General features: G+C 34.9%; 1 protein-coding gene across 14 annotated transcripts in view; it reads right to left on the bottom strand.

The window, feature by feature from the left end:
- Positions 1–19,103, bottom strand: part of L3MBTL3 (L3MBTL histone methyl-lysine binding protein 3) — a 127,887-nt gene that overhangs the window by 53,223 nt on the left and 55,561 nt on the right. For all 14 annotated transcript variants that reach the window (XM_063813457.1, XM_016956299.4, XM_063813462.1 and 11 more), the window contains 4 exons: positions 17,504–17,655; positions 10,035–10,111; positions 4,949–5,034; positions 2,383–2,493 (listed from right to left, as the gene is read on the bottom strand). In XM_063813457.1, the coding sequence (XP_063669527.1) occupies positions 2,383–2,493; positions 4,949–5,034; positions 10,035–10,111; positions 17,504–17,655 (426 nt within the window). The remainder of the gene's footprint in view (positions 1–2,382; positions 2,494–4,948; positions 5,035–10,034; positions 10,112–17,503; positions 17,656–19,103) is intronic.

The raw sequence follows: 19,103 nt of genomic DNA, 5'->3' as shown, positions 1-19,103 counted from the left end.
AAATGAGAGCAAAACCATTCTAGGCCATTTTTCTTCAATGTCATCTGATCAAATATAGAACAATTAAAAATGTTTTACTATAATAGCTCAAGGTGTGAAATATGTAATCTTAAAAGATGATTTTACTTGAGTTGATTTTATCCCTGAAAACCTTAAAATATTAAGCTACACTAATAACTTGGTCTACATTTTCCTCCTCTTCTTCCTTCTTAAAAAAGAAAGATGAGTTTTCCTGCTGTCTAATCTCCCACTTATTAGATAAACTCCTACTGTTGCAGGCTTTTTATATTCTCAGAAGCTTCTGATGAATTCTGAAACTTAGTCACTGACCCCTGTATACAAGCCTTTTAAAGACCTCATAAATACTCAGATATTTGTTCCATGGTTCATCTTCAGCTATGAAATTAATTCCAGTAATTACCAAAAGATAATTGTCAACTGTACCCCTCATAGCCAGTATTTCTGGGGTGTTATGGACTGACCAGGATGTTGTATTAGAGAATCCAGCTAGAAGTTAAGAGGTGGATTCTAGTCTACACTTTTCCTGTTAACTAACTGAACCACCCACTTGAGCATACTTGACCTCTCTGGGCCAAAAATTTCTCATATGTAAAATAAGAGAGTTGATCTACATTTTTAATTATAAAAGTAATATATATTCCAGAAACTAAACAAGTAAAAAAGCTAACCATTTATAGTTTCAGCACCCTGAAAGAAGCACTGTCATTACTTTGGTATGATTCTTTCCAGAATTGCTTATATATGTATTCTTGTAAAAAAAAAAAAACAACAGCAGATATCATAACATAATGTAAACCTGAATTTTTCAATTGTTGGTATTAAATAGTCTTCTAAAATATTTAATTTTAACATCATGTAGATAAAGAGTAATGCATTTTACCCATCAGCTACTGTGGTTGCTTCCAATGTTAAGTACTATAAACAGCACTGATATATTTTCCTTGGAGTTTTTATTTTTGCATATTCCTTTTGGCTATTCCCTTAACATTCTTAAATGAAAGGATAAACAACATTCTACGATTTTGTTAACCTATTGCCAAACTGCTCTTTGGAAAGGCTGAGACATTTCACATTCCCACCAGCCATATGTGATAATTAAATTTTCATGCAGTCAAACCAATATTTTTTTCAATTCTGAGCAATCTGATTTATAAAAGTAATATTGTGCTTAATTGTAAATGTATTTGATTACTTGTCTAGATTTTATTTTAAAAAATACTTCTAGTTCTAAAATACTGATTGCTTTATGACTTACATTACTACCAAATATAATAAGAAAATGCACTTGAAAAAATGGTTAGCACAGGTCTTGCATTTATAAAATTTTCTAAAATGCTACATGATTCTATAATCTTAACAGTGAATTAAATGTTAAAATTTCTATTCTATAGAAATACCACATTTGTGTAGTTTTTCATGTTATTTTATAATTTATTTTATTATACACTATCTTATTAGAGATAGTTGAGAATGTAATTTTTTAAAAAAGAGCATAAACTTAAGACTCCTACAGCTTAGAACTAAGAAGTCATTCTGCCACTGCCAGTAATTAATAATTCATTTAATCTTTATGAGCCTCTCTGCCTCATCAGTAAAAGTGATAACAATGTATACTTCCCACAAATGTTAAATAACATGAGAACAGGGTTACCCTGTAAAACATCATGTACATTTAATGTCTTGCTGTTATAACTATTCTTAGTCCTAATAGAAATTCCAAACAATTTTATGAAGTAAGTAGAACAGGCATTGTTTTGGTCTGAGGGTGAAGTTAATGCTGAAGTAAGAAACAGAGACGAGCTCTTCTGGCTCCTTTCCTGAACTCCACTTCACTTTATCATGGCTGGACATAACAAGCTGATCCCATCTCCCTAAACATTTGCTTACTTTTTAAGAGGCATTTGACTTTTATTACTCTAACTAATTAAAATCTGATTTTATTCATGAAATTATTTATCTTTACTTGGCCTATATTGAGATAGGATGTTCCTCTAAAAAGACTACTTCTAATCTACCCCACAAAAACATTAATCTTCAATTTTTTTAAAAAAGGGCATACTATCAGAGAATGAAGTATCTTTTCTCTGAATATAATACTACTTTAATGTGTTGTATCTACTTTCTTTCTCCAAATACATACTCAAAATATTAAGTCATTCATAATTAAAGATAAATTGTTTTATGCAGATTAAAGAACAAACCCGGAAGAATGCTGATTTACAAAGATGCACAGCCAATTATTTTGCTTATTCCTATGATTTTACTAATTACAGGACTTCACAAGTTAAGTATCTACCAAAGTTTTTATCTAAAACATCTTATAACAAAAGACAAAGCCAACCCCCCACACAGAACACTTACTTTTACCCGGTGATCATCTGTGTCTGCCACAGTTGCTACTCTAATAAACATAGGGTTCCTTTTGTCTACAACCTCAAGCTTCATTTTTTTCTGGAATCCATGAGGAGGTTTCTGCCACAACAAAAAATTTTACAGAGTGAGATAAAGAGGAAGAGAAGGTAAACTTGATGTTACAAAGAAGAAGAAGAAGAAAAAGCTGGCCGGGCGCAGTGGCTCACACCTGTAATCCCAGCACTTTGGAAGGCTGAGGCGGGCGGATCACTTGAGGCCAGGAGTTTGAGACCAGCCTGGCCAACATGGCTGAACCCTGTCTCTATTAAAAATACAAACAGTAGCCAGGCATGGTGGCATGCACCTGTAATCCCAGCTACTCGGGAGGCTGAGGCACAAGAATTGCTTTAGCCCAGGAGGTGGAGGTTACAGTGAGCTGAGATTGTGCCACTGCACTCCAGCCTGGGCAACAGAGGGAGACTGTCTCAAAAAAATAAAAATTAAAAAAAGAAATAGCTGAGCTATTTAGAGAATGATGTCATAAAAGAAGACAGAAAAATTTTAAATGGTTAGAACTTGCTGTCATTTTTTAAATAAAGAAAGAAAATAAGAGAACCAGGCTTTCAAATTCTCAACTTTCCAGAGTAGCTCTGAACTTCACCCTGTCTGTCAAAAAATTCCAACACAGATGCACGAGCAAGGGAAATAGCAGAGTAAAATTCAAAATACTGTAGTTATTTGATTACTCAGACGGAAGACAAGAAAATTTTCTTATTAGTTGGAGGTGTACTGGCAAAAATCAACAAGCATAAAATTTATTTTTAAATAGAGAGAGGAACAATATTAAAGTGGCTGAGATGAGACACCAAAATTAGAAGTGGTAATGGAGGCAAAAAGCAGAAGATATCTTTAAAACAGAAAATTAGCAATCAAACATAAAAGATAGAACCAGGAATGGGTTGGGGGAATCGACAGCTACCTACGCCTCAGTACTCAGCAGAAACTTATAAGCCTCTGAAAAACTCACAGACAGTGGAAGATAAGGTGATTGTTTGGCATGATGTTAGGCAAATTAGTTAATTTTCTGAGCTTCAGGTCCCTCTTCTGTAAAATGGGTATAAGAAAAGTGTTGCTGGGCAGGACGTGGTGGCTCATGCCTGTAATCCAGCACTTTGGGAGGCTGAGGTGGGTGGATTGCTTGAGCTCAGGAGTTTGAGACCAGCCCAGGAAACAGAGCAAAACCTCTTCTCTACAAAAAATACAAAAATTAGCCCAGCATGGTGGCATGTGCCTATAGTCCAAACTACTCAGGAAGCTGAGATGGGAGGATCACTTAAGCCTGGGAGGTGGAGATTGCAGTGAGACAAGATGAGATCATGGCACTGCACTCCAGCCTGGGCAACAGAGCAAGACCCTGACTCAAACAACAAAAAAAGGGTTGCCATGAAAATTAAGTATGTTATATAAATAACACAGAGCAGTCAATGCAAGACACCTAAAAGACCAAACTAGAGAAATCTGTTTTCTCTCCGTTGTGACAGTAGACATGTAGGCTGATCCATATGTAATTTTATTCGTTTAAAATGAAGTGTAATGCAGCTCTGCTTCGCATCAGACAAGAATTTAAAGTTAAAGGGTGGGAGATAAAAATTCACAAATATGGCATAACTCTAAATAAACAGTTTTCTTTTTTAAATCTTCAACTTACTATCAGATGAAATCACACACATTTTTTGATATAGTTTCTCTTCATGCCTTATGGTTTTGCTCTTAAAATTTTTTTATGTTCTTTCTTCTAAATTTGGACCTATACCTCATAATTAATTCTAACATTAAAAATCCTAGCAATTTATACATAAAAGGATGTCTTAAAGAAAATTATTTATCATAAGCTCATCATGACACATTTAAAAAAATAAATATTTGATATATTTTTCTTTTCTGTTAAATTCATGAGAAATCTAAATCATAAAGCAAGCTATTTGAGATGAAAAAATGAGAAATATATTTCACTTCTTATTCCTTCCTTGCATAGAAATGAGGTTCATTTGAATCTTAATACTTTATATGCAAGAAGCAATGACCCTGGGTTAGAAAGATACTGTAATAAAAGCAGATGATCTTGTATTTTGGTAATTAAACATGCTGATTTACAGCAATAAAATTAAAAAACCCAGCATCTCAGCTTGCCATAAACAAATCCAAATCAATTATCCATCAGTTTTTATTGAAAAATATTTTCATATTCTGTTCTGGTCTTTTAGAACATCTAGCTAAAAAGACAGAAGATTGCTTTAAGATTTCAACAACTGGCCCCACATGCTATCGAATCAAGCAGAATTATTTTCCAAGGAGACTTTAAAGTCCAAAATCAAAGCATTTTTTTGGATGACAACAACAAAAATCCCAGTAACAATTTTGACTTTAAAAATTGTAAAAATTCAAAAACATCTTATTTGGTGCTCTATTTTTTTCTCATTCCTATTCTGGTTTACTAATACCATCTTGTTCTGTTCTTCAATTTCAATAAATAAATGATCTCATCCACGCAAATTAATAAAATGTATCATCTTACCACTTTGAAAGCTCTTGCAGGAGCAGGTAAAGAATTGGTTTCTTCTAAGTATTTATCCCAAGAAAAATGTTTCACATTTGGATAACCTAGAGAAAGAAAAATGTAAATCCTATGAGGTTTAACCAAAATGATAGCAAGAATAACAAACTGTCCAACAAAAATTATAAAATATTATAATCTAGAAAATTATGTTCATATATACATGACAACTTTACTCACACATTCAGAGCTATTAGTAATAATGAAATTGTTTTCATCTTGATCATTATTTGTCTATTACTTTTAAAATGAAAATTTTATAGATATATATAATTTATATTTTCAGATAAAGACAGTCTTACAAGACAGACACACAAATACCCTTTAGCAATTTTGTATTGGAGAATCTAGAAAAATATGACATATGCAATAAAGGCAACACACAATTGTTTGTAAATGTGAAAATTAAGTAAGTTAAATGACCTTCAATATACAAATGTGCAAAAAAATGTACATAAGCAGAAAGTACTTATTAAAAAGAACATGGTAGGTTTATATATATTAATATGTGAACAATTCCAGATATAACTTCATATTGTTAGTTCCAACAAACACACACAAATGATGTAACATTATTAATAGAATGTGTAAAAATATCTTCTCCTTCCTCCTGCCCTCTTTTGTTCCCTCCAGGGCCCCAAATCCATTAGGTAGGCATGAGCAGGAATAAACAGTGGCTCAGTATGGTGGGAAATTAGCCACATAAAGGGGACTGAGAAAAGCAGCAAATATATCGGAGATAATGTTAGCCAGGTTTGAGGGAAACCAGAATGAAGCTGATGTGTTGGATTTGAATTGGAACTAATGGCATAAATTCACAGTTTTCAATATATAAACAGACACAGAAATAGACATATACATTTTTGCATATATTTATACACATGTATTTCCTAGCTATATCAGCTGAAAGGCCTGGAAACATCAACACTCTTGTAGTAAATAAGCACACTTAGTGTTCAGATCTTAGTTTCTAAATATCATTCTCTACTAAAAAGAAGCATGGAACCTTGAAGAAATGGGTGACTCTAGATGGGGTCAGGGAAAGTATGAGATAAGCCTAGCTGTGCCAGAAAATAAGAAGTTCTCAAAAAATGATAAGAACATTTCAAAAGGACACTGAAATGTGCCTAAAGGGGCTATAACTGGTTACTATCTGAGAAAATCTGAATATGAAGATAAATAATGCTAGCAATCAATTATAACTCACTGATAAAAATAGTAATCTATGGGTCTACACTGATACAGATAAATTGAACAAATAAATAGGAAGATAAGAAAAGCTATTCTTTGCAGGAAACTATCAACTAATTTTGTTTAAGGAATGATGGAATAAGAAAAATTATAGTTTAGCACTGTCAGAATAATATAATTCATGCTAGGAATGTCAACAACAGATGCTAAAACTAGCAAATGACATTGGGACGAGATACACAGTCTCAAAGTATCTCTCCAGAAAATGTATCTCTCCAGAAAATACTTATTAGTTACAGAGAAAAAATAACTCCATTAGTGGACAAACCTAGCAAACACCATCTTGATCCATCAGTGGTAAAAGCGAACCAGTAAAGAGACAGACTGACATCATGAGCCACCTAAGAGAAGGAAATGAGAACACAGCACTATGTCTATGATATTCCTGCCAAAAATGCACAGTCTTCGTATGATCATGAGGAAATACCAATCCTACTCAAATTAAGTAACAATCTACAAAATGACAGATCTGTAATCCTCAAACTTATTAAGGTCATAAAAGTCAAGGAAAGCCTAATTAATAGAAGCTGGAGGGATCTGACAACTGAGATCCTTTTGCTAGGAATAACATCACTAGGACAACTGGCAAACTTCACTGGGTCTCTGAGTCAGGGGTATAGGTGAGTTTTGCACTGTTCTTGCAACCTTTCTGTACATTCAAAATTGTTCCAAAATAAAATGTTTAAAGAGTAAATATGCAGCCGGGTGCGGTGGCTCATGCCTGTAATCCCAGCATTTTGGGAGGCTGAGGCAGGTGGATCACGAGGTCAGGAGATTGAGACCATCCTGGCTAACATGGTGAAACCCCATCTCTACTAAAAAATGCAAAAAAAAAAATAGCCAGGTGTGGTAACACGTGCCTGTAGTCCCAGCTACTCGGGAGGCTTAGGCAGGAGAATCACTTGAACTCAGGAGGCGGAGTTTACAGTGAGCCAAGATTGCACCACTGCACTCCTGCCTGGGCAACAGAGCAAGAATCCGTCTCAAAAAAAAAAAAAAAAAAAAATGGAGTTAATACGCAAACATAGTTCTGTGTATACATTTTATGACATTTTTAAGGAATACATCTTGCACAATTTAAACAATTTAAATTAGAACATTCTACTAAATGAAACTGAGGTGTACACATGCATGTGTGTGACTTCGCATAGGCAAAAATGCTTTCCTGGAAACACATAAGGACAAACCATTAAAATATTAATAGAGATAACTGCAGTTCACTCTAAACTTAAAAACAAGCATGCATTAATGTATAATTTGGATAATTCAAAATAAAAATAATTTTAAAAGGCATGAAGATTTTAATTTCTGAAAAGAACAATAAAGAGAGGCTGCGTGTTTAGAAAGAACGGAAACATGGTGGTGGCCTAGAGGGCAGCTTAGTGGATGGAGAAATCTGTGAAGTACAAGGGGGTGAAGGAAGCAGCTGCTTAGGAAGCCCAGTGATTAGAATCCTTCTTTTCAGACAGATCAGAGATGACCCAGGAATCTGCCCTTAGAGAAAACAGATCAGAGAAAGGGTGTCTTTTTTTGTTATGGGGCAAAGAGTAGCATCAGCACATGCCCAATAAATCAGTCTCACAATTTGGCAGTTTTGTTTGTTCATTTTTGCATTTTTTAATAGTGGCAAAATATACATAACATAAAATTTACCATTTTTACTATTGTAATGGCATTATGTATATTCATATTGTTGTATATTTGGTATTTTCACATGCAATTTTGAATTTTTAAAATGTGTCAAAAAGCTATTTTTTTTTTCTCTTCCACTGAATTATAAACGTCCAGGAAAGGAGATAGATGGCTTGGTTCTTTGCCTCATGTTAAGAAGTCGGCAATAACGCCTTACACCACTCCTTCCAGGGTACATAACCAGGAACCCGTTGTTGTTCACTGGTTCATTGTTAATTAATCAGATCTCTGATCATGACCAAAAATGGTGGTACGGAAAGAAGGGCTGATAACAAACTGGGACATCTAAAAGGATCCTCACAGCATTTTAGATGGTGATAGTGGCAAAGAAGCAACCATGGCAATCACTGGCCACTATTATTTTGTAAGCCGCAGGACAGACAAAGGAAGGCAGAATACAAGAAATCTTCCAGGCAGCACTACGTTTGGCACCATGAAACCATTAATACCTTGCTTGCTTTTTTTTTTTTTTTCCTTTTTTCTTGAAACACTGTCTTGCTCTGTTGCCCAGGGTGGAGTGGCATAATCATAGCTGGCTGACTGCAGCCTCAAACTCCTGGGCTCAAGCAATCCTCCTGCCTCAGTCTCACAAACAGCAGGGACTATAGGTGCATGCCACCTCACCTGGCTGACTTAAAATTTTTTATAGAGACAGGGTCTCACTATGTTACCCAGGCAGGTCTTGAACTCCTGGGCTCAAGTGATCCTCCCGCCTCAGCCTCCCAAAGTGCTGGGATTATAGGCGTGAGCCATAGGTGCCTGGCCAATACTTTGCTTTAACCCTTCATGATTTATGTCAATGCTGTTTCACTGTCAAAATAGTACTGTAAATAAGTCAAGACAGAGACTTTCCTCCCTTTATTATATGAGAAAACTCAGGGAGTGGATAGGACTTGACTTGCCTATTACATGAATGATAGGTCCTCCTGAGTGAGTAAATGATCAGACACTCTAAGTGAGACACTGTATCAAGGAACTGGAGACAAACGTAAAAATGAAACCAGCTATTCCAATAGAATTTGAAGCTCTCCAATCTTGCAGCTTACATGCTGCAGGCTACATTCAAAAACAGCTCCTAGTAAAGCCAGGACTCATTCTCTCCCTGTAATAAAGGCAATCTTCATTACTCCTGTAAGGGTCCACTAAGCAATTGTCTACTGCGCAGGGATGCTTTCTGTTTGATGATCCTGTCTTTTCATACCAGGAGTGGCCATGGCCCCTTGAGTAGTGATGTACGCACAAATACACTGTCTTGATTATGAAGAAACCGCAGAATCTGTTCTTTAGCACATAAAATAAACTCAAAATGATATAAAACAAGGACACTATTTATCAGCAGTTACACTGTTCCCCGTTAAAGAGACAGCAAATGAGCTGAGAAGGCTCTATGACCAGAGGCAGACAGCAGAAGTGCCTGAAAACTTCAGAGAACACAGAGGCACCACTAGCATGAAGGTGCAAAATCTATTTTGGAACCAGGAATCACGACAGAAAAAGAAAAAGTGAGCATGTGAGTTCTAAACTAAGTAAAAAAATCTAAAGCCTCAATTTCTCACTTAAACGTGAACACTGTGCTTCTGTGAGGACTGATGCTGACATGAAGTCTGGTCTCCAATCCACACACAAATGCTGTCCCTCTTATCCATTTTTCTGGACTTGTTCAAGCCTTAGACAATTTGCTTCTATGGTTAGACAATATATTTAAATATATACTAATATAAAGTCTAGAAATGAATTTCAAGTTGAGAAATGAAAGATCTTTTAAAACAGAACTTTTTTTTTTTTCCAAGAAAGACAAAATTTGAGACTCTGTTATGAACTAAGGCAATACTTAATATAGTTGAAAGTACATCAGCGGTGAGCAAACTAACGCCTGCAGGTTGGCTGCCTGTTTTTGTAAATAAACTGTTACTGCAACACACCCATGCACATTGGTTTACCTATTGTCTATGGCTGTTTTTGCACTACAACTGTTTTGAGTTAGTGGTGACAGAAAACTGCATGGTCTGCAAAGCCGAAATATTTACTATCTGGCCCTTTACAGAAAAAGTCTGCCTACTCTTGAAGTCTATGAATAGTATTAGACACATTAAAAAACACACACCTGGTGGAGTAATAAGGGTTCTTCTATGTTCTTTACACCAACCAACTGGATGAATATGTGGACTTGATGCTTCACACCTGTAAGTTACACAAATTAAAAAACTGCAATTATCAGGATAAACTCACAAAAACTAGTAAAATAAAAAGAAAACTAGAGATCACGAACACTTTACAGAGAGTTCTATTTATTACAATCAATCTAATTTGGAAAAAAATGCTAAACCAAAGAACTTTTTAATATATTAATACCAAGTGGATTTTTATTAGATAAACATTATATGGATTCGACACCATGCAATTTTCTTTTCCCCACAAATTTTGTTATATCCTGTAACTTCAACTACAGCAAAAATGCAAACATAATATCATTAAAATTTATAATTTAGATTCATTAAAATCATGTGGAATAATAAACTTAGACTGTGTGTACATAGGAAAACTAAAATTATTTCAGTATCGCTAAGGGTAAATGTACAAAGGCAGGAAGCCCAATCATCCTTAATAACCAACATGCTATTTCTGTTACCCATTAGAATAACAGAGACCAGGTAGTAAGACAAACTATTACTCTCTTTTCTTTACCTCTTTCTTCTCCTTTCTGTCATCTCTACTACAGTCAAGCATCTATTTTTCCAAAGCCTCTTTATCAGCATGCGTACCTGGTACATCTAATTCCTTGCTCCTAGTCATACTTTTGCCATGTTTTCCTCTTCTCAAATGCAACATGTTTCAGCCTATTAACATCATATGGAACCCGAGTGTTCTGCAGAACATAGTCTGGAAAATGTTGGTCTAAAAGATGCCAAGGAGTCCGGTCAGTTTTGCTATACTAACTAGGAGGTCTGTTGAGTCCATACTGAGATCAGGAAATCTCAACACAGCCCTCTTGATGGGAAACTAGAAGGCAGAAAGCCAGGAAGGTAACAGTGTGGCTGGAGTTTCCAGGGAACAAGGAAGTCTTATGAATAGTGAAACAAATAATTTTCTACAAAATATCCTAAGTGGGTGAGATTAGCACACAGTCAACCAAGCCAAACTTTCTAAAGGCACAGCCTGGGACAATAATACATTGTGAGTTCATGTAACCACTACTGAATGCTGATGGTTCTCAGAACTTACTTCAGTAGAAAATATCTTTTCCTTAATACTTAAAGGCTTCTTCCTTTATTCAGTTATTATCTCATACTGTTCCTACCACAAACTATTTTTCTGGTCATTATTTTAGAAATATAAAAAAAAACCAAGCACTGCTAGGTCAATGCCAAGTTCATGCTGCAATCACTATATTTTTTACAATACATATTTTCATAAAAGATATTTTAATACACAATTCATTAAGATGCACTTTTATAAATTATACAAACAAGGCTATGGAGCTCTACTTCCAGATATCCTAGTGTTTTCCTAAAAAAATCATTTTGGTTATGGATTACTAATGTCTTACTGCCTTTATTTTAGGGAAGGATGTTAATTCATAGATAGCATCATAAAAAATGAAAAAATAACAAATATATAATATTTAATTTTTTCCTTCTCAATCTAATAGAACTTAGAGAGTAGTTTTTATAATTATCTGTCGGACTCACAGTGTTTATTTTAAAGTAGAAACACTGAATATTACTCTTTGATTTTGCTGGATATACAAATTGCAATTAAGGAAAATACTGTGGTCTCTTAATGGTCACTCATTCTTGTACCATCTGAATCTAATATAAAGTTTAAATAATATCTAGATATTGATCAAAGTCACCACTTAAAACAAAGAAGCTGCCTCAATAGAGAAGATAAAAATATTACTGTTTTTATCTATTTTACTTATATTTTCTTAATAAGCAAACAACACTTCACTCAAAAGTTGGAAGGCTGTGATAGTCTTCTGCTACTATTGTAAAACAAGTCATCTCTTAGTCCCATCTAGTGTTCAAAAGTAGAAACGTAACTGAAAAGAAATATGAAGAACAACTAAAGGTAAAAAGTATGACAAAACACTGATTGCTGTACTCTTCCTTTCTTTTGGGTTTTTATGTATATCATGAAAGAAGCCTCCATTTCAAATTTTTGAAATACATTTCATGTGTAAGTGCAAATTATTCATAATGACTGCTAAGACCCAATGAGACTCAGACGGTAAATTCTAAAAGGGCCAGAAACCAAAGAAATAACCTATTTTTTAAAAAATCCATGCTTATAAGGATAAAGTTAGGAGACATGAAGATCCTCATTTTATGGAAATCAAAGAGGTTAAGTGATTTCACCAAGCACTTGGGTAGAAAAGAAAGGGATTCTGGTTTTGTCAGTCACAGCCAAAAGCTAAACAAAAACTAATGCACACATGCTGGGCTCTGCAGTTTCAGCCAGAGTCAAAGGAGAACATTGCAAGATGCTTACTTATGGAAAACATCAAAGTCTCTCCATTAAGCAAGAGTGGTTTAGATTATTTGAAGAAATACAGGACACTTGGCTTCTTAACTGCCTATAACACAGACCATGATGACTCTACCAATTTATTACTCAGTACCCAACTCTCCTGGCTCCCCTTATATGTGAACTCTTCAGGGCCTCCATTACTCTGCACTTTACTACTAAACCCCAAACCTCATCAGCCCGAGTCAGCAAGTGATCCTTTCCATCCCTAATTCATGTCCAATTCTATTACCCACAGTAGCTGTTTGAAATATTATTAATTTGCTTCAAGCTTAAAATCTTTCATTAACACAATGAATACCTGGAAGAGATAAAGGTGATAGCATCTCATCACCCTTGTATCAAATTTTCCTTTTACTTCTTCATTTTCTCCAGGCTGAGTGAAAAGAAAGTTTATTTCTTCCTGAGGCTAGCTGCTCCTAGGAGACTTGGTGCCACCTGTATTACCCATAGTTTCAGAAATCTCCACTCTCTCCCTCCACAGTGGCTTCCTGCCTTCTGCCTAAAAACCAAGCTCAAAAATGCTCATGGTGCAGGGAACCCTCCTTAGAAGTCAACTTCCTCTTAAGCAATAATCCATTTGCCTTCAGCACTAAACTTCTCTGCTTAATATCCCTTATCGCTCTTCAACCTTTTGCAAATCAGTTTCTGTTCCTAAAACTCTTATTTTAATCCCCACGACACCTGATGGGACAGGTATTATTATTAATCCCTTTCAGAAGACAACTAAAGTTTAGAAGTGTTAAGTAATGCACTGAATAAACCGGCTGCCATTACCCAAACACATCCTACCCCTGGGCCAAAACATAAGTAAGTGCTTTCCTTAGCCAAGAATATTCCATCCCAACCTCTAAGTACCCATTCCTTCTTGGTCCAGCTCAAATCCCCATGTCCTCTAAGAAGCCCTCCCCAAGAGCCCTCCAGCGAGCTTGAGTCAGTCCTTCCCTCCAAGTGCCATCACCCCTCCAAGTGGTTGGTTCTAAAAATTAAGCAATAACCACCATCTATCCCTGCAGCCAAGACAGTGGTGTTTAGTTTCTCTCCCTCCCCAGACCATGAGCCCCCCAGAGCTGAAGTTCATAACAGCCCAGGTTCCATTCATCTCCACGGCCTTCTCATCACCACCACCAACCAGTGCTTCCCAAATTTAACCAAATAGTGACAAGCCTATTAACTGACACTGCTCTAAGAAACTGACAACTTTTCAACATGATTTTAGGGAGACACATAAAATTACTACTGCTGTTAATCTGTAAATGTAAAAGAGAGTCATCTCTAAAAAAAAAGTTTACACTACACTTACAGGCAATCAGGAAAAGGCCCACTGCTACATTTGTTCTAATTCACTAATAACCCTTTTCTTTTTCATAGATCTTTTTGTTACTAATTTTTGCCCTGAATCCACTGGGACACCAAAGTACAATGGAATAAAAAATGGCTGAAGCTGCAACCTCGTTCATTTAGGCCTTCTACTAAACAATGGACCAAATCCTGTTGTCAATCCTTCCTGGATCCCAAAAGACAAGGGTACATGAAAACAACATTTTTTAAAAGAAAGGTTCCTTCCTAGTGCCTGGAAGAAAAGAGGTGACTGTTCTCTTTGTGTTCTGCCCCAGAGCCCAACCTTCAGGCAGATAATCAGGAAAGAGGCTGCAGTGGCGGGAGGGCAGCAGTAACCTGGAGGTACCCTCCCCGTGGTACTGACCTACCTTCCTGGGTCCCTAAAGTCCTTTCTAGTGGCAATATTCTATTATATCTAGGATTATTCCTAAATCTAACAACTGTCAAGGAGATAGAATCGAACAGCTACCAACTATCAGTAACAAAAGCACAGAAGAAACCCAGAGGTGAAGCCATTTTTATTCTAATGTATGCTATTTTCCTTTCATAGCTACTTTTTCAGTCCTACATAAATTTTTATCATGTTCCTCTTTGGAAGTTAGAAATGTTTTATTGCAACTAAACATGTAGTAACACAAATGTATACAGACACATATATATTTTCAAATTCCCACTAATGTAAAAAAGAGATAAAGAATTACTATTCAATTCAAAGCAAAAAATATCTCATTTCCAAACTATTTTAAGTTGGGAAAGGCAACCCAATCTGTAACCTCAATTACATACCTAAGTAATTTATGCAGATAAAAACCATTCCAAAATTCAAAGATCAAAGAGCATAATATTTAGTAAAAGTGGAGAAATTCCAGAGCACTTAAACAATTTCCATTGCATCCTAACTGCATGTTGAGGAAGAAAACACACTTTTCGTTTTCAGACAATTAACAAAAAATTATTTCATGTCAGTAGCTGGAAGTCTAAGTAATCCTCAAAGTACATTCCATCCTAAAAATAATTAGTTTGTGCTCATAAAAGCACAAAACTCGAGTTAAAAGAGATCAATTTTTTTCTTTTCTTTGTATTTTTAGAACCCAGGATCTTTTTAGAATCCAGGATCTTTTTTAGAACCCAGGATCCTTCCTGTTTGTTCCCTAGACATTTGGCATCGAAAAATGAATGTGGCGAATTCTTCTAGACTCTCCCCTTACTTTTTTTCCACATGAATGTTTTCAAAGGCAACGCATCTTATGTCAAATCAGCAACTTATACCTTTAAAACACTGTAATACTTATGAGACCACAAAAATAAACTGACATTCACCTATTTTGTTCAAATCAGGCAAAAGCTTTTAAAAAATCCTCCCGAAATAAACCTAACTTTAAAAACAAAATATTCTCATTTCAACAGATTCTAGTCATTGTTTTAGCGTTATTTATTAAGAAAAGGCCTGGAGCCCAGTTATCGCCCTAGTAGTGCCATCATCATAGCCCACCAAGCACAGAAGGAGACAAACAGGTTTGATTCAGGACAGATTTAGACTGTTTCCAAAGTTAGTTTTCTCATCCACTCACCCATTCAAAATATGTATAGAAAATCTTTACTGTTTTTGAAATTTTTATGTAGAGTCAGGGGTCTTGCTATGTTGACCAGGCTGGTCTCAAACTCCTAGGTTCAAGTGATCTCCCACCTTGGCCTCCTAAATTACTGGGACTACAGGCATAAGCCACCATGCAGGCCCAACAATTTTAAGTAAAACAAAAACCACCAATTTACAGTAAATAGGAGGAACAGAAGAACACAGTAAATAAGATGAGGTTTCAATCAACAAATCAAACTGTGAGACTCAACAGTACAAACAACCTGGTGTCTTTAACAAAAGCTACAATCAACGAGGAAGAAAGGAGAGGAATAGGAATCTGTAAATTAAATGAGGTCAAGCAAGGTAATCACAAAGTGTACACCTTATTGGACCTAAAACCATCAAGCTAAAAATAAACAAAAATCCCACTAAAACAATAGGGAGAAATATTTAAGTATGTTAGTAATATCATAGTTATTATTATATTTTTAAAAATAAAAATAATTCCTCTCTTTAGAAGATATATACTGAAATGCTCTGATATCTGTCATTGGTTTTGAAACAATCCCGGAGTTGGGATTTTAGGAGTAGGAATACAGAGGAAACACACTGGATATAAGTCGATAATTGTTGGTGCTGAGTAAAGGTTGCAGCAGGGCTGCTCTATTATTCTACTTTTGTATATGTTAGAAATTGACTGTATTTCAATGAAAAACTTTTATTATAAACTGAATATAAAGATGTCCTATAAGGAAAAATTATGCTCTGCAGAAAAAAGCTGGGAAAAACAAACAAAATATTCAAAAGCACAGTCATGCCTTGGTATCAGCAGGAGATGGTTCCAGAAGCCCCTTTGGACACCAATATCTAAGGATGCTCAAGCCCCTTTTACAAAATGGCATAGTAATTGCATATAACCTACACACATCTTTCTGTTTACTTTATCTCCCTTATACTTTAAATCATTTCTAGATTACTGATAATACCTAATACAATGTAAATGCTATGTATTTACACATTTATACAATTATTTACATAGTTATACTACATAATTGTTATACTGTATATTTGTATTTGTATTATTTTTATTATTGTATTGCTATTTTTCTTTTTTTCATATTTTTGATCTGCAGTTGGTTGCATCCATGGATGTGCAACCCACAGATACAGAAGGCCAACCGTAGTTGGGTCTGTGTAATTTAATCATGGAACTAACTGTCTACATTTTTTAAAAAATTCTGCAAAAAGCATAGGTAACATATAATAGAAAGCATTTTAAAAATATGAATAGCAAATGAATTTCAACATCTCTTCTTTTTTAAACAATGCAAGTAAAACTAATGAGTATCTAAGAATCCCATCTGAGAAGTAATGGAAATTATCAATGTGTCTACTGAATGTTTAAATATATGGATACTAAAAAATTAGGTCAAAAAACAAACCTCCCTGACATTTAGCAATATTTATATAAGTTAATATTCACTTATCCTATAACACAAGTTGTATTTTATAAAGATATCTGTTACTTCTCTAAAATATTCTCAATTCAAGTGTACTCTAGAAGGAACTAAACACTTTAGAAATGTCTTTTACCAGGAAACTGAATTACAGCAATCAATGAACATGAATTTGGTATGAAAAATCCTTATTTCAACTGTTTAATCAAAATATAATGGCTTTATTATAATTATTTTATAATTATATAATTGTAAAATATGTTGCTTTTACAACTTTGTTCAGGATATCTCAAAACTGCAAGGATTAAAAATAATATTCTTCAATATATTTTGTAGTCAGCTATTACGAATGTTTAAATTAGCTGGTGGGCATGAAAATAAGAAGGGAAGATTAAAATACGTGTGAACATATGTTGGGAATGTGGAGTGTGCAGACTGCACTTCCATAGTAGGAAGTCAACTAAAATACCAATCACAAAGCAAAATTAAAGGATGTTATTTAAAATATATCCCATATGGAACAGGTAAAAAATTAAAAACCTGTAATAGGAAAAAGTGGGGCAGAACACTGATTTTTTGTTATAAGCGTTGCACTATTACTGTTTTTAAACCATTTACTTGGATAAACATTAAATTTTTAAAAGCACACAACAACAGAAAATGTCTCACCAATAGTCATAGCTCTCATCCCAGTTGTCAAAATGTACCAGGAAACGATTGTCCACCATATCTGTTACCGTAGCAACACAGATGAATGAGGGATTCTTTTTGTCTACTGCCTCAAGCTTCATACCAACTCGAAAGCCCGATGGGATCACTGTCTATGGAAACACACAGATTTAATTAGAGATAAGCACACACTTAACAACCGCAAGAACTGCACACTCTCTGCACCTCCTGCTCAAAGGCCCAGCATCCACTGCTGTATTCACATAATTTAAAAATCATATGCCAGTTTCACAGCAGGGTCGCTTTCCAACAAGCAGCAATAAAAAAAAAAAAAAAAAAAAAAGTCCTACTGCTACACCCAATTAGCTATCTGGGCCTCAAAACGAAAATATCCATCACCTCACAGAATTTAAAATAATTAATTTTAACATGTGTTTTGATGCCTTAATTAGAAAACTATAATAGGTAGGCAAATTTTATTCACCATATAGTTCACATTTTGTCCTTCTTTTCTTGATTACAGACTTAACAATGAAAATTATTCACACAAAATATGCACTTAATCAAGTTAAAAATGTGCATGAGTCAGTACAAATTCACTCCCACTTCCGAAAATATCTCTCAAAAGAGTACTCTACCGAAAGTAGGTCATCTTCATATATGAAAGGCTGCAAATTATTACAACTTTTACTCAACACTACAGATATATTTTATTCCTAATAGCAGCAAAAGAATTGGCTGTTGATGTACACAGCTATTCAAAATAGTTGGTAACTTAAAGAAATCCATAGATAACCAGTCATTCAGAACATGGAACAAAAACAATGAAGTTCTGTAAGAGTTAGTGCTTAAGGTACAGTAATATATAAAATCTCTTACAATCTTTTGTGAGGAATAATATCTTAATCTATCTATCGCTACATATTATAGACTAGTATATCTAGATACCAATTATGCAAATCACAACACACTACAAGTCATTCCTTCCCTAAAAACAAAACAAAACAAAACAAAAAACAAACAAAAACCTCTGTTAGACTCAATTATACGGATATTATTCTAACTACTTTAGGCAAAATAAATGCTATCTCTCATTTTACTATAATTATACAACTATCATTGCAAAAATGTAGACAGCCGTGTATCTGAAAATGTTAGAGTAAGTTGTGTCTGAATGGATAGAAAAGGCACTAATGCTATACAGAAATCTTTACTATGCATTTAAGTACTGAAATTTATCCGAGTTCTGATCATAAATGTTTGAGTATTCTGAGGTAATCTAGAAATGGAAAAATTAATTGTCTCTTAGATACGAAATGGAGAGCCCAAGATTAAGTTGTATGCTGGCAATGCATAGAATTTAGGAAGACCGTTCAAGGCAGTTAATCAAATCCCTGACTGAAGTCATCATCAGAGAACCAGACAGGGATTAGGAAACTTGGAGCAGAGACAGCAGGCTGCTAAGTTTTCCACCCAACTGACCTTCCTCCCTGGGATAAGTTTTGACAGAGAATACCAACTGACAATGCACTGTTACACTTCGGCAATTACACTACCCTCTCAATTAAGATGTTTTAAAATAATAAGCTGGCCCATTAAC

This window comes from Pan troglodytes, chromosome 5, assembly GCF_028858775.2.
Source record: "Pan troglodytes isolate AG18354 chromosome 5, NHGRI_mPanTro3-v2.0_pri, whole genome shotgun sequence".
NCBI classification, from domain to species: domain Eukaryota; kingdom Metazoa; phylum Chordata; class Mammalia; order Primates; family Hominidae; genus Pan; species Pan troglodytes.
This window is presented reverse-complemented; position numbering and strand designations above follow the sequence as displayed.